Source organism: Sminthopsis crassicaudata, chromosome 3 (genome assembly GCF_048593235.1).
Source record: "Sminthopsis crassicaudata isolate SCR6 chromosome 3, ASM4859323v1, whole genome shotgun sequence".
NCBI classification, from domain to species: domain Eukaryota; kingdom Metazoa; phylum Chordata; class Mammalia; order Dasyuromorphia; family Dasyuridae; genus Sminthopsis; species Sminthopsis crassicaudata.
Genome location: NC_133619.1, coordinates 512,090,251 through 512,103,939, shown reverse-complemented (window position 1 = coordinate 512,103,939; position 13,689 = coordinate 512,090,251). Strand labels below are relative to the sequence as shown.

At 36.2% G+C, this 13,689-nt stretch overlaps 1 protein-coding gene across 1 annotated transcript in view; it reads right to left on the bottom strand.

The window, feature by feature from the left end:
- Positions 1-13,689, bottom strand: part of POLD3 (DNA polymerase delta 3, accessory subunit) — a 58,796-nt gene that overhangs the window by 27,023 nt on the left and 18,084 nt on the right. Inside the window, 4 exon segments of the mRNA XM_074304066.1 lie at positions 2,464-2,536; positions 4,068-4,332; positions 10,409-10,541; positions 12,920-12,959. Coding sequence (XP_074160167.1) covers positions 2,464-2,536; positions 4,068-4,332; positions 10,409-10,541; positions 12,920-12,959 — 511 coding nt within the window.

The window sequence follows — 13,689 nt, the reverse complement described above, 5'->3', positions numbered from 1 at the left end:
ACAACTAGGTGGGCTGCCTGTCCAACTACATGGCAGGCACATTTCAACAAAGATGCAAAAAATATGTTATATTCTACACATAAGCAAGCAGTAAACTTAATATTTTAGCTTCAACATGAATAGAGCATTTTCTGTCTCATCTGGTTGGAGGCTCCTTTACTGTTGAGACTAACAGTCTCTTTACCTTCATATGAAAAAATGATGAGAGATCAGGGAGACAGATTACAGAGCAACAAAATGAAAACTTGCCTAGTAATTAACCTTCCAAAAGCAGAATGAACTTCAATGAGAGCTCACAAAACCAGAAATATACAAGCAGAGATGAGAATACCCTTGGGGGGAGAGGGAAGAAGGTTTGGGGAGTGGGGAAGAGAAAGAGGTAGGATGTCCTAGAAGTGATTCAATAATTTTTAATAAAATTATATTAGATGACTTCTGAGGAGCCTCCTAACTTTAAAATTCTATCATAACTATATATATATATATATATTTTTTTTTTGCTTCCCCCCCCTCCTCCCCGAGGCAATTAGGGTTAAGTGATTTGCCCACAATCACACAGCTAGGAAATGTTAAGTGTCTTGAGACCAGATTTGAACTCAGGTGACTTCAAGACTGGCACTTTATCCATTGCACCACCTTGCTGCTCCCATAACTATATTTTTAAAAGCTTTTTATTTTCAAAACATCTACAGTTTTCAATATTCACCCCTGCAAAACATTGTGTTCCAAATTTTCTTCTTCTTCCCTTTTTCCCCTCCCCTAGATGGCAAGTAATCTAATACATGTTAAACATGTGCAATTCTTCTGTACATAGTTCCACAATTATCATGTTACACAAGAAAAATGAAATGAAAAAGAAAACAAAATGCAAACAACAAAAAGTAAAAATATCATAACTATATTAACAAACAAAAATCACATTTCCATAGCACAAAATATGTGCTTCTTTCCACAATAACCCTAGAAAGTAGGTAGTACTATAAGTTTACTTATGCTTAAGTAAACCATTTTATGGCTAAGGGTAAGGGGTATTCCTAAAATTCCATGACTGATCTTTAAATCCAAATCTCACTCTAATGGGAGTTTTCTTTTCACTCCTCACACTAACCAGGATTTCTCTTCTCTAAAAATGACATAGAAGATGGAATTACTGATAATAAAGACATTGCCCAATCTCTACCCACTTTAAGGCCTATTTAACATGGTCAGGCTGGAGGCAGCTAGGTGGCGCAGTGGATAGAGCACCAGCCCTGAATTCAGGAGGACTGGAGTTCAAATTTGGTCTCAGACACTTAACACTTCCTAGCTGTGTGACCCTGGGCAAGTCACTTAACCCCAGCCTCAGAAAAAGAAGGAAAAAAAAAAAAAAAAAAAAACACCTGGTCACGCTACTTCTTCAGCAGAATAAACAATCCATCTGTCCTTTCCAAAAGTTCATTCTGAATACCAGGCACTACAATAAAAAATGTTAGATGTTGTGGTAGAACAGAGTTTGCTGTCCCCTGGCATAAGACAAGGGGGAAACAATAAAAGCAGCACTAAATTTTGTAAATGATAGTTTCAGCTACACACTGGAAGTTATACAGATTGTAAATGTGGGGAAAAAATTGCTGGTTGCATGCTTGTCTTTCCTGCTGCACCCAAAGACTAGTATTAAAGATTGTACCCAAAAGAATAGCAGATTTGCCATTTATGTATGACCTTATTCATAGCATAAGTATGATGCAAAGTACCCTTCATCTGGAATCAGAAATGTAGGTTCAAATTGCATTTCTGACTCATTAGCCATGTGATCCTGGGAAAATGATTTCTCCTCTTTGAGACTCCGATTCCTCATCTATCAGATGGAATAATCCACTTGCAATAATTATACTGCTGGACTACTATAAGCAAAACACTACAGAAATCATAAAGGAATGAACAACATAGAAGCATTGTTTTCCTTAAAGTAAAAGGACTGAACTAGATCAGAGTTTTTCATGTGGGATCCACATGTGCAAGTATGTGGATAGATTTCAGGAGTCTGTACTTGAATGGGGAAAAAAAATTACATCTTTATTTTTACTAACTTCTAACTAAAATTTAGATCTCTCTTCAATTACAAATATTACAAGAAGTCTATAGGATTGACCAAACTCCCAAAAGGGTCTATACTCCAAAAAGATAAAGAATCCTTATCTAGAGGAAATCTGGCATAATGGATGGTGGAGAGCCTGGGATCAGTCTCTCTCTCTCTCTCTCTCTCTCTCTCTCTCTCTCTCTCTCTCTCTCACACACACACACACACACACACACACACACACACACACACACGCATGTGCGCTCAACTCAGAAGCTGCTGGTCTGGCAGAAGGAATCTGTACCATAATAGGGAGCTCCCTATACTAATAAAATCAGAGGTCAAAAAAAATTTTTTTTAAATCTATTCATCATCAGAAACATCTAGAAAACAGACATGCTTACTCATAGCAGCTTTCCCAAAAAAGTTGCTCATCACATTCCCTTTTCCTGGTGGTTTGTTGTTTGCTGAAGATGTCTGAAAGAACAGAAAAGTTTTTCCATGATTCTGGTGTCAAATTCATCCCATCTATGCAGTACTCTTTACCATCAGTTGACATCATTCAGCATGGAAGAGTTCATAAATCAGATTGGATCTCCATGGTTCAGACAAAAGACTTATGAAAACCAACTGACAATAACATCAAGAGATGGGAGAGTATAAGTGGTCTAACAACTACTAAAGATTTGAGAAAAACTTCCAGGTTCCTCTTAGAAACCCATTCTAGAGATATAATTAGCAAATGTATTTAAAGCTGTTCTGGAACCTATATTTAGAGTCAGAGGACCGGGACTTAAGTTATAGTTCCACCATTTCCTAGTAGTTATTTAATGTAATCTATTAATCCATAGATCACACTAAAAGGGCTCCCATTTATAAAATATTTTACAAAACACTTCTTTAATAACCCCATGAGGTTGATAGTATACAATTTATCAACCCTGCTTTAGGAGATGAGAAAACCGAGTCCTACTCCATAAGACAATTGCAAGATCAAACAAAATAATAAAATGAATACCCTCTGTAGATGTTCCCCTGGTATCACTCTCAGAAAACAAGCACGATTAACTGTCATGTTTTTAGAGTTGTACCAGTGGAACACAATCTGTGTGTCCACCCAGTCCCCATCGTGCCACAAAAGCCCTGAACAGAGGCCTAGCAGAAGACCCAATATCTCCCGGGTGAAGACTAGATAATAGTTACATGCAAAAAGCCTTATCACTAAGTGCATCACCCTTAAAATTGTTTTTTAAGCCGCAGCAACTGAGGAAGATAATCAGTAAAGTATAAAGAGATTATTATGGTCTACACTAGCAGAGATAATACTCACAAAATGGAAACCTCAGACCTTTAGAAATATTTCTTCCATAAATCTCCCTAGTTTGCTAGAAATGCTGCTTTTTATTTTATACAACCAAATTTCTCTTTAATGATGCTTAAAACATCTGATCAAAATGTTGTATAGTAGATGTGTACAAAACAAGTAGGTGAGATAATAAGAAAACACATCTAGGCAGGCACCCAATTGATTTATGAACCTTATAAAAGTCAATGCATTTATATAAACTAAAATGGAGAGAGAACAAAGGAAGAATATTTACAGGGTAAATCTATGAGCTTTCCAACCTGATAGAAAGAGAAAAACTAGTCTGCCAGAGGATCATGGGTAAAGAGCAGAAAAACCATCCAGTCCAACTTCCTCATATTTTACAGAGGAGGAAATAGGCCAACAAGTCAAAGGACTTGCTATGGGTCACAAAGCTAGCAAAGAGCAGATCAAGAATTCAAATTCAGGTCTCCCAATTGCAAACTCAGCATTTCTTCCACTATATCATGCTCTTTCTCTCACTATGAAGTAAAAACTACAAGCATAACTAGATTCAAGCTGAAGTTGATGTTAAATTATCATTAAATATTAAAATATTAATTAAAATATTTTAAGTAGCAGGATGTTAAAAGACAAACTTACATCACCCAGGGAAGATGTGAGATTTAATGACTAACTTACATTTGTTGTCTCTTTTGACTCTGTTTTAGTCTCCTTGTTAGCATCTTGGGATTTGGAAGCCATTTTGGAGGCAAACATTCCCATAATTCCTTTGGGATGTTGTGAGGTTTGTTTAGTAGCAGGAGGACCATGGCCATTGGTGGTAGGCCCACTGCTGGATAGGGCTTCATTTGATATCTGAGGATCAGCCTGTCCAAGTTTCTCTGAAGAGGAAATTTCATCAGGAGCTCTGGGAATAGCAGCTGCACATCGGATGGCACTAAACCTGGGACAAGAAATTTCAAGACACTATGAAGCCAATTTCAGCCTTCCTTTCCATCTTAACCTTCCCCCAAAAGAATACTTCTCAATTAATTCCAATTATTTATCCCTTCTTATGGAAAAGCAACCCAATCTAGAATGGAATATAAACCAGCAAATGACAACAAAAAACCTTAGTACAGCTACTATTAATGTGAAACTGAATATCTTCACTAGGCTTTTAATCCTAAATCCATAATAACAATTATCTATTTTCTTTGCTAATGCTATTCATAATTTAGTACAAAGAAGTAGTTGGCAACTGAATCATCCAGCTCCAAAAACCCATGGCTATATATCCCTTCACTACACTTAATTTTCTTTTATAGCAATACATGGGTAAGAATACCAGGACAAGTACAGAACAATGCTAGAATATTTTGCACAGACTAATCAAGAAACAATCTCATTTTTGTACATTTCTTTCTTATGGAATATTCAGTTCAATATTGCTGAACTAAACTATATCTATGCATCTGAGTAAATTAAAAGTGGGATATTTCAAATAATTTGAGGTTTATAAAAAATTAAATTGACATTATACCAGATGCTCTTTTGAATATGGTGTTATACAACAATTTTGTTACATTCAAAAATTCAATTTGACAAAACCTGAAATGTCTGGTATTTATAAAGTACAGTAGTAGGAGTTAGCTATACAAATGCAAAAAAGAAAAAGCCCTTGTCCTAAAGATGTTTACATTCAAATTGGGCAACAATGGAACAAATAGGCAAGGGACATATTAAATATAGATAAAAAGTCTTAAGGAAAACATAATCAAATATTCAAAAGGCCTTTGCTAGAAAAGTTATAAGATCTGTTCTGCTTGCCCTCTAATGGTTAAAATAAGAGCAACAGGTTTATAGTTAAAAATGCAGATTTTAGCTCAATATAAAAGAACACTTTCTAATGAAAAGAATTGTCCAAAAGTACCTTGAGTTGCTTTGGTTAAGTAGTAACCAAATCTAATCCTTTTTCCACAAGAAATGTTAAATTATGATACATTACTGTTAATAAGAAACAATTGTTTCATAGTCTAACAAGGAGACTAAAACACTCAAAAGAGGCAACAAATGTTAGTCATTAAATCTCACATTTATCTGCAATGATAAATGCAGAGAAGAATGGAAAGACTCAGATGGACTGATACAGAGTGAAATAAGCAGAGCCAACAAAACATTATACAATGGAAATAACAAAGCCAATATAAACCAATCAAAAGCAAATGCTGAAAAATTACAAAAGAATAAATATTATTCTAAAAAAAATTTGAGAAGACATTGCCTTCTATTCCTTGGAAGAGGTAGGAGATTCCATGGGTATGGAACACTATCTATTTTGAGACTGTTTCAATGTATTGATCAAGTTTGCTGATTTTTTTCCCTTCTTTTTCTTTCCTTAAAAAAAAAATTGTTATATAGGATGGCTCTCTGATAGGTAAGAAGTAGAAGGGAAATTTAGATGATATAAAAACAAAAGATATCAATAAAAATTATTTAACCAAAACAAAAGTTAGCTTCTCAAGTACTTTCATATCCTGCCTAAGTCTTCTTTTTGGAGGCAGTTAGTAATGTAGTAGACTTCAAATATGTTCTCAATACTAGCTGGATGACCCTGATAAAGTCAATTGATCAGGTTCCTCAGCTACAAAATGGAGATAACAATAATATCTATTTCCCAGCATTGTTGTGAGGATTAAATGATGATACAGAAGTCATTAGTAAACACACTGGATGATATGATGATAGCAGTTGATATATAAATGTTAATTCTCTCCATCCCTACCCTCTTTTTAGGCTTGACCTCCCCAGTTCCTTCACCTGATCCTCACAAATATGGACTTCAGGTACTTCACCATTCTAACTACTCTTCTAGTCACACTCCAGAACATGGTGTTAAAAACTAAACCTGACATAGCAAATGTGGTCTGATAAGGACAAACACTGTGGAATGATCACCTTCTCATTTCCAGAAGTTCTGCCCCACCTGATTCAAGATCACATAAGCTTTTTGGATACAAGATCATGCTGCTGCTTCCTAATGAACTTGTAATTCACTAAAAGCCCCAGACTTCTTTCAAATTGTTATATAACCTTACCTCCCCATATTGTGAGTATGAAATCAAGTTTCTGAACCCAAATATAAGCCTTTACATTTATATTTAATGAATTTCATCTTCTTATATTCATTCTAATGTTCTAATGTTTTTGGATTCTGTGGTGTAATATATTCACTACTCCTCCTAACTAGACCTTCTCCAAATTAGATAAAGATGCCTCTATTTCTCTGCCTGAGACATTAAGCAGCAAAACTCCCTAGGGGACCATCCACCAGAGCCATCCTTCCAAGCTGACATCCAGCCATTACCGACTTCTCTTGAGGCTTGGCCAATTTGCTTTCTCACAGCTGTGAATACAGCCACTTGATTCCACTGGAAGATCATGTAGCTCAGAGCTTTCCACCTTTTCCATAATAACTAACACGATACAAATCCTTTGCTAAAAAATGAAGCTAAAAAGAAAAAAAAAAAAAAAATCCTAGGTAAACTAAGTCTATAGAAATCCCCTGATCTACCAGTTCAGGAGCTATCTTAAAAAAAAAAAAAAAAAAAAAAAAAAAGTAAAAAAGTAACAAAGAACGCAGATTCTTTCTTGATGATTTATGAGGTCAGCATCAGAAAAGGAGTAACCTTCATGAACTTAATCCTTACACAAAGAAAACAAAAATAGAACTAAACAAAGAAACTAGAGGCTGTTTTTCTCCCAATCTTTAGAACAAAGACCAAGTTCATTTTCTACATGAAAGAGTGCATGTGATTTCTTCCTCCCTAATGTTTTGCATCTCCCCAACTTTAGAGCACAGAACAGACTGAGAATTGGAAGACTCAAAGTCTGCTGCCATTTATTATGTCATCTTGGAGAGTCAGACAAGCTCTGAATCTCAGTTTCCACATTTTGTAAAAGATTACCCTCATATATAACTATTTCTAGTCATATGAAAAGATGCTTCAAGTCATTATTAATCAGAGAAATGCAAATTAAGATAACTCTGAGATACCACTACACACCTATCAGAATGGCTAGAAAGGTGATGCAGAATGTTGGAGGGGATATGGGAAAACAGAGACACTGATACATTGTTGGTGGAGTTGTGAATACATCCAGCCATTCTGGAGAGCAATTTGGAACTATGCTCAAAAAGTTGTCAAACTGTGCAGTTTTGACCCAAAGAGATCTTAAAGGGAAAGAGACCTTGTGGCAGCCCTCTCTGTGGTGGCCAGAAACTGGAAACTACATGGATGCCCATCAATTGGAGATTGACTGAATACATTGTGGTATATGAATATTATGGGCTATTATCGTTCTGTAAGAAATGACCGGCAGGATGATTTCAGAAAGGCCTGGAGAGACTTACATGAACTGATGCTGAGTGAAATGAGCAAGACCAGAAATCGTTGTATACTTTAACAACAATACAATATGATGACCAATTCTGATGAATGTGACCATTTTCAACAATGAGATGAACCAAATCAGTTCCAATAGAGCAGTAATGAACTGAACCAGCTACACCCAGCGAAAGAACTCTAGGAGATGACTGTGAACCACTACATAGAATTCCCAATCCGTCTAATTTTGTGCGCCTGCATTTTGGATTTCCTTCACAGGCTAATTGTACACTATTTCAAAGTCCGATTCTTTTTGTATAGCAAAACAACTGTTTGGAGATATATATATATATATGTATAGTATTTAATTTATACACTAACATTTAATATGTATTGGTCAATATGCCATCGCAAGGGGGGGGGAGGGAGGGGAGAAGGAGGGGAAAAATTAGAACAAAAGATTTGGCAATTGTCAGTGTTGTAAAATTACCTATGCATATATCTGGTAAATAAAAACTATTAAAATATTAAAAAAAAAAAAAAAAAAAAAAAAAGATTACCCTCATATAAGAAAGATTCATATTACTTCCATCCAGAGGGGAGTTATAAAGAAAGTCTTCTGTAAGCCTTCTGGTGCTAGGCAGACCTAGCTACCAGTGTTATGAAGATCCCTGGGAAGGGAGAGGGCAAAGAGTGAATAATGGCTTCAGGCCCCTCAGTTGGGAATCACTCCAAAGTCATGGAAAAGATGGTAAGGTGGCAGCTATCTAGGACATCAAGAAGATCGAGCTTCAAGATTTGCTGACAGATTAAAATTTACTTATTATTTATAAAGTTTCAAAAGACACTCCAAGCTATAGGACAGCTGGATGGTACAGTGGAGAGAATATTGTTCCTGGAGCAAGGAAGACCCGAGTTCAAATTCAGCCTCAAGACACTTATTAGCTGGTTGACCCTGGGTAAATCATTGAACCTGTTAGCTCAGTTTTCTTACATAAATGGGGATGACAGTAACACCAACCTTTCAAAATGACTGTGAATATTAAAGCTATTATTATTATTAGACTGGTATAAGTTTATATTATAAGACTAGTATAAGACACAAATATAAGTTTCCTATATGCAAATCATTTTTAAGAACCTATAATACAAAATAATCCTTTCCAATTAAAACTAGGAATAGTCTTAATGGCAATGCCATTCATTATTCATTCTTTCTGGCTACTCTGCTCCCTTATACAAGTAAAAATGGAAAAATTTCAATTTCTCAATCAAAGAGGCTATATCTCACAGAACTATCTTCCATTGAGTCAGTGACAATCTATTCCCTTCTTAGTCTATATCTCTCAGCCTAAGGATTGGGCTGGAAATGGCAACAGGGCAAAGAGCAAGTTGGGTTGTAAATCAGAGCCAGGATGCAAAAGCCCTCTGCTCAGTTCTAGTTTCAACTCTCTTGATTCCATAGCACTTCTTCAAACACATGTAACAATCCTAGAAATGAGTCAGTTCCCTGGTGACCCACAATTCTCAGAGCTAAATACAAACTTCTTTACTGAAGATACATATTTCATATTTCTACTGGGAATAGTTTAAGTGAAATTTCATTAGAATGCTTCCTGTTACCAAGTTTTCCACTTGCCTTGTTTATTTTAGGGGGCCCTGAGCAAACTGCACTTTCAGATTGCTTGAGTTCCTTTTCTTCTTGCTTGCTGACATGCTGTTTCAACATGGGGACTGGTTTTTGAAAGCTAACATATCATTCCAAATTATAATACAAAATGTTTTTCAAAAACCAATAATCAATAGAATTGTCCCCTATCAGAGTTAAAAATTTTTTTTTTCAATTCTCACAAAACAAAGCACACAAATTTCTAATTTTTACCTTATATATTACCAGTTAGGCTGACTAAAAGTAAAATGTGAATCAAATGAGGCCAGGGACCATGTTTTGTATAAAGCATGAATCCTCCCCAGTGCCTAGCACAAGTATTCTATATATAGTAGGTACTCAATCAATGTTTGCTAATTATTATAATGAAGGAATTGCCTTGTTCATTATTGAGCTCCCCATCACTAGAAATGGTCAAAGAGAGACTGCAAGACCACTTATTAGGAAGACAACTGAAATTTCTTGAAGGAATTATAGATTTTTTTTAGCCCAAACTCACCCTTTCAAACATCAGGGATGATACAAAGGGGATTCCTATTTTGGGGTAAGTAAGCCAGGTGACCTCCTAGAACTATTCTAAAACTAAGATTCTCTGAGTCTGTGCTAGAAGGGATTCCAGGTTTAAGGAAAGGATTAGACTATATCATTTTTTTTTTAAAGATCCACGACAATTTTGAAGTTCTGTAAATAATCATTTTGTGGTATGCTATATTAAAACATTGGAATTCTGAGAAAAGTATATAGGAACTCCACTGGGATTTCAGTATGGGGGGGTCTGGGGAAATCCAGTCTTCCTTTACACAAGAGTTTTTGTTGTTTTTTCCCCCAGTTTACAATGCACTAGCAAACCTAATATTGGCTGGCCTGTAAGGGAAAAGGGGTTTAACCATAGCTGACATTTCACTCTAAGAGGGAGCCACTATGCAAACAATTTACAAGACCAATTAGCCAAGAAGCCCACAGAGAAGGTTTAAAGCACTCACTTGCTGCAGCTCTGCAGGTTGGTTTTGAGGATGTCATAGTCGGTGTTGAACAGAGGCCCACTGTCCTTGAGCATTGCTTTCTGGACACTGTACACATGGATGCTGGCAGTCACAGCAAGCCTGGACTTCACTGCTACAAGTCAACAGGAAGAGCACGCTGTTAATACATAGTCTTCATGGCACGAAGAGGAATATAACAAGAACCCCTTCTGCATTAAACCATTTGCAGTCTGTGGTAGTCCAACAGCTTTAAAAGGCTAACAAGTCCCTCTGCAATAACATCAACTCATCTGTCTGCAAACAGGGACATTTTGACAAGGTAGGTGGTAGTGAGTCAGGCAGTATAGAACCCACTATCATCTCACACATCCAGCAGCCACTCAATAAACAGTAACTGATGAGTGATGATGACAACCATGGGTTCTCTTTCCCTCAGTCACTGGAAGATTTGTAGTCTAGTCTACTGCTGGGGAGGAACAAGGTTGCTGAAGGTCACATCTGTCTGAACCAATACAAATTCATATCTATTCATCTCTGCACTGAGATACTATTTTCTTGGGAAGACATTTAGCATGATATAGCGAGAAGTATACCAGAACCAGAGACAGAAGACCTGGAAACCTTCACCTCAGTTTCACCATCTGTGAAGTAGAACCACAATCCCCCTGACTAATCTACAAAGTTATTCCTAGGATTACAGCATGATGGAGTAAAAAGAAGGGCTGAGTTTCAAGGGGAAGTAATGGCAAGCTCTACCACCTTAAGCAAAGCACTGAGCACCTGTGGTTTCTTCAATAAAAACAAAAGAAATGGAGTAGATAAACTCCAAGGTGCCTTATTGTAATATTCTCTTTAAAATATAAAGAGGGGTCTTGGGGTCTCTGGAGGCAGCCTTCGTTTCAGTTCAGTAATCACCACAAGTGCAGCCAGGGGTTAAAGTGCAAATCCTTTATTGTCTCTTTCGAAGTCTTGTCTCCTTTCCTGTGGCCTGATTAGCTTTCTTATAATCCAGATCCTTTATTATCTCCTTCCTGGGGCTGGGCAGCTTTCTGGAGAGCCTTTCAGTCTGGCCTTGGTTCCGAGAGCTCGAGCTCCCACCTGCCTTCTCTGGCTTCTGAATCTCCCTGACTGAATCCTGGCTGAGGCTCTGAGACCTTATAGTACGCTTGTTTTTCTGGCCCTGAGAGCTTCTTGCTTATATACCCCACACCAAGTATACACCAATCATTATATCATTAAGAAACCATTATTTGTTGTAGGATTAAATCAATGCTAAACTTGATTTAACCATTGTCTCCTCAATTCCATTCAGTACCTTGTTTCAAGTTCTGGCCCATAACACCTTATAGCTGTAAATTTTAAGAGCCCAATCCTTTGTAAACAAAAAGTCTCAATCTTTTTTTAAAATTTAAATTTCATTTTTATTATAAATTTAACAATGATCAATAGGCATATAAGAATTATGAAAGGACTATTGAGCCCAGCATTGAGGAATGATGAAATAAGTCTTGCCTGAGGAGACAGTAGAATACAGAGTCAGAAAGTCTGGGGTCAAATCCAAATCTTCTACCTATTACTTTCTAGCCTTGAGCAAGTCACAATCTCACTGGGCTTCAGTATCACCTATAAAAGAAGGGGCTGGGCTTGGAGATCTCTAAGGTCTTCTCCAGTTCTAAATCTTTGTAATTCTATGTAATCTATATATATTACCTTCAGATTAATAAAACATATTATTGCAGATCAAATACAACTGCACACACCTATCACATAAAGAAAAAAACAGAAGAAAAAGATCTAACTAGGTTACAGCAAATGACCTCAATCCCCATCAACTTGCTTTAGCTACAAGAAGAATGTCAGTGTAAGCAAAGACACAGGGGAAAAAGTAACTACCATCGTTACACATCAAATTTGTTAGCCAAACTTTGGCTAACAATGGAAAATTTAGTATGGACACAAGTCTTTACATGCAAAGACAATATCCAATGCTGTGGCAGAAAACAGAGATCTCACTGGTAATATAGATTCCTGGCTAATGGGGGGTATTTTTTGTTTTAAAAAGAAAACAAAACAGAAGAGTCTTATTATGGTGCTCAAACATTTAATTTAGAAGTGACATGAAGCCTTTTGGGATTTTCAGAGAAGTTCTATTCATTTCCTTCCCAAACATCTGTCAAAGAGCACAGTGCACTGATGAAAGGCTACTGTCTCTCCATGATTGGTAAGAAAATCCATCGAGCTTCAGTAGGTTGGAATGTCCATCAGAAGTTTTGAGGTCTTCTGATGAAAAGTGCTATATAAATGTCAGTTGTTATTAAGTTATAAGAGGGTGAGGTTAGGCAGATGGAGTATCATATTTTAAAAGGTTTGAGAAGCTGGTAATAAAAGGAATACAGAACTCTTCAGTTAAACAGCTGAAAGTATTATGTGCAGATGTTAAAGTAGCTTTTTATGATACCTACATTTTGGTACCTTAAGAGGAAAAACTTGCTTAACAACTCAAACACTTACCCTCCAGTTTATCTTCTCTCACTACTGCAACCTTGTGGCACTGAAAGAAATAACATTTTATCTTCATTAGAATTTTAAGACTCTTAATAGTTAAAAAGCACTTGGAATAAGTATTAGGACAGCAATGAAAACCACAAAAATGTGATAACCTCTACGTTCAGCACTGAGAATAAAAAGATAAATATGGCACAAACTTTGCTGTCAAAGTACTTAAGGACACATTAGGTTCCTGCTTCATGGAGGAGGCAGCACCTGAAATGGAGACTTAAAAGAAGGGAGGAACTTTAACAGATTATTGGTCCTGGAGTAGGGGCAGAAGGCAAGGAGAGGGGATCCATTCTAATAAGAGACAAGAATGAAAAATAGTGGGTAACAAAAAGCAGTCCAATTTGGCTTAAATATAAAATGCATGATGGGGACTAGCACAAGTTAAAAAAGTTTGAGACAGACTAGAAAGTCCTAAATGACACAATAAGATTTAAAAAAAAAAAAAACTTTCTAAATTAGATTTAGCAAAGTTACAAGGCTTATTTCAATATTGCAAATATTTTTAAAACCATAACTAAATAATTCTAAATTACATTCTGAATCTAACAAACATGAATTTTCACATCTATATGTAGACAAATCCAAAAACTTAAAGTAGACTATATGAGAAACTGCAAATCTCTATATTCTTTTTTCAGTCTTCAATAAATTTAACATGTAACTTTCAAATCTATCCTGTTTAGCTATAATTCTTTCTGGTCTCTTCTCTTCTGTCTTTTTGA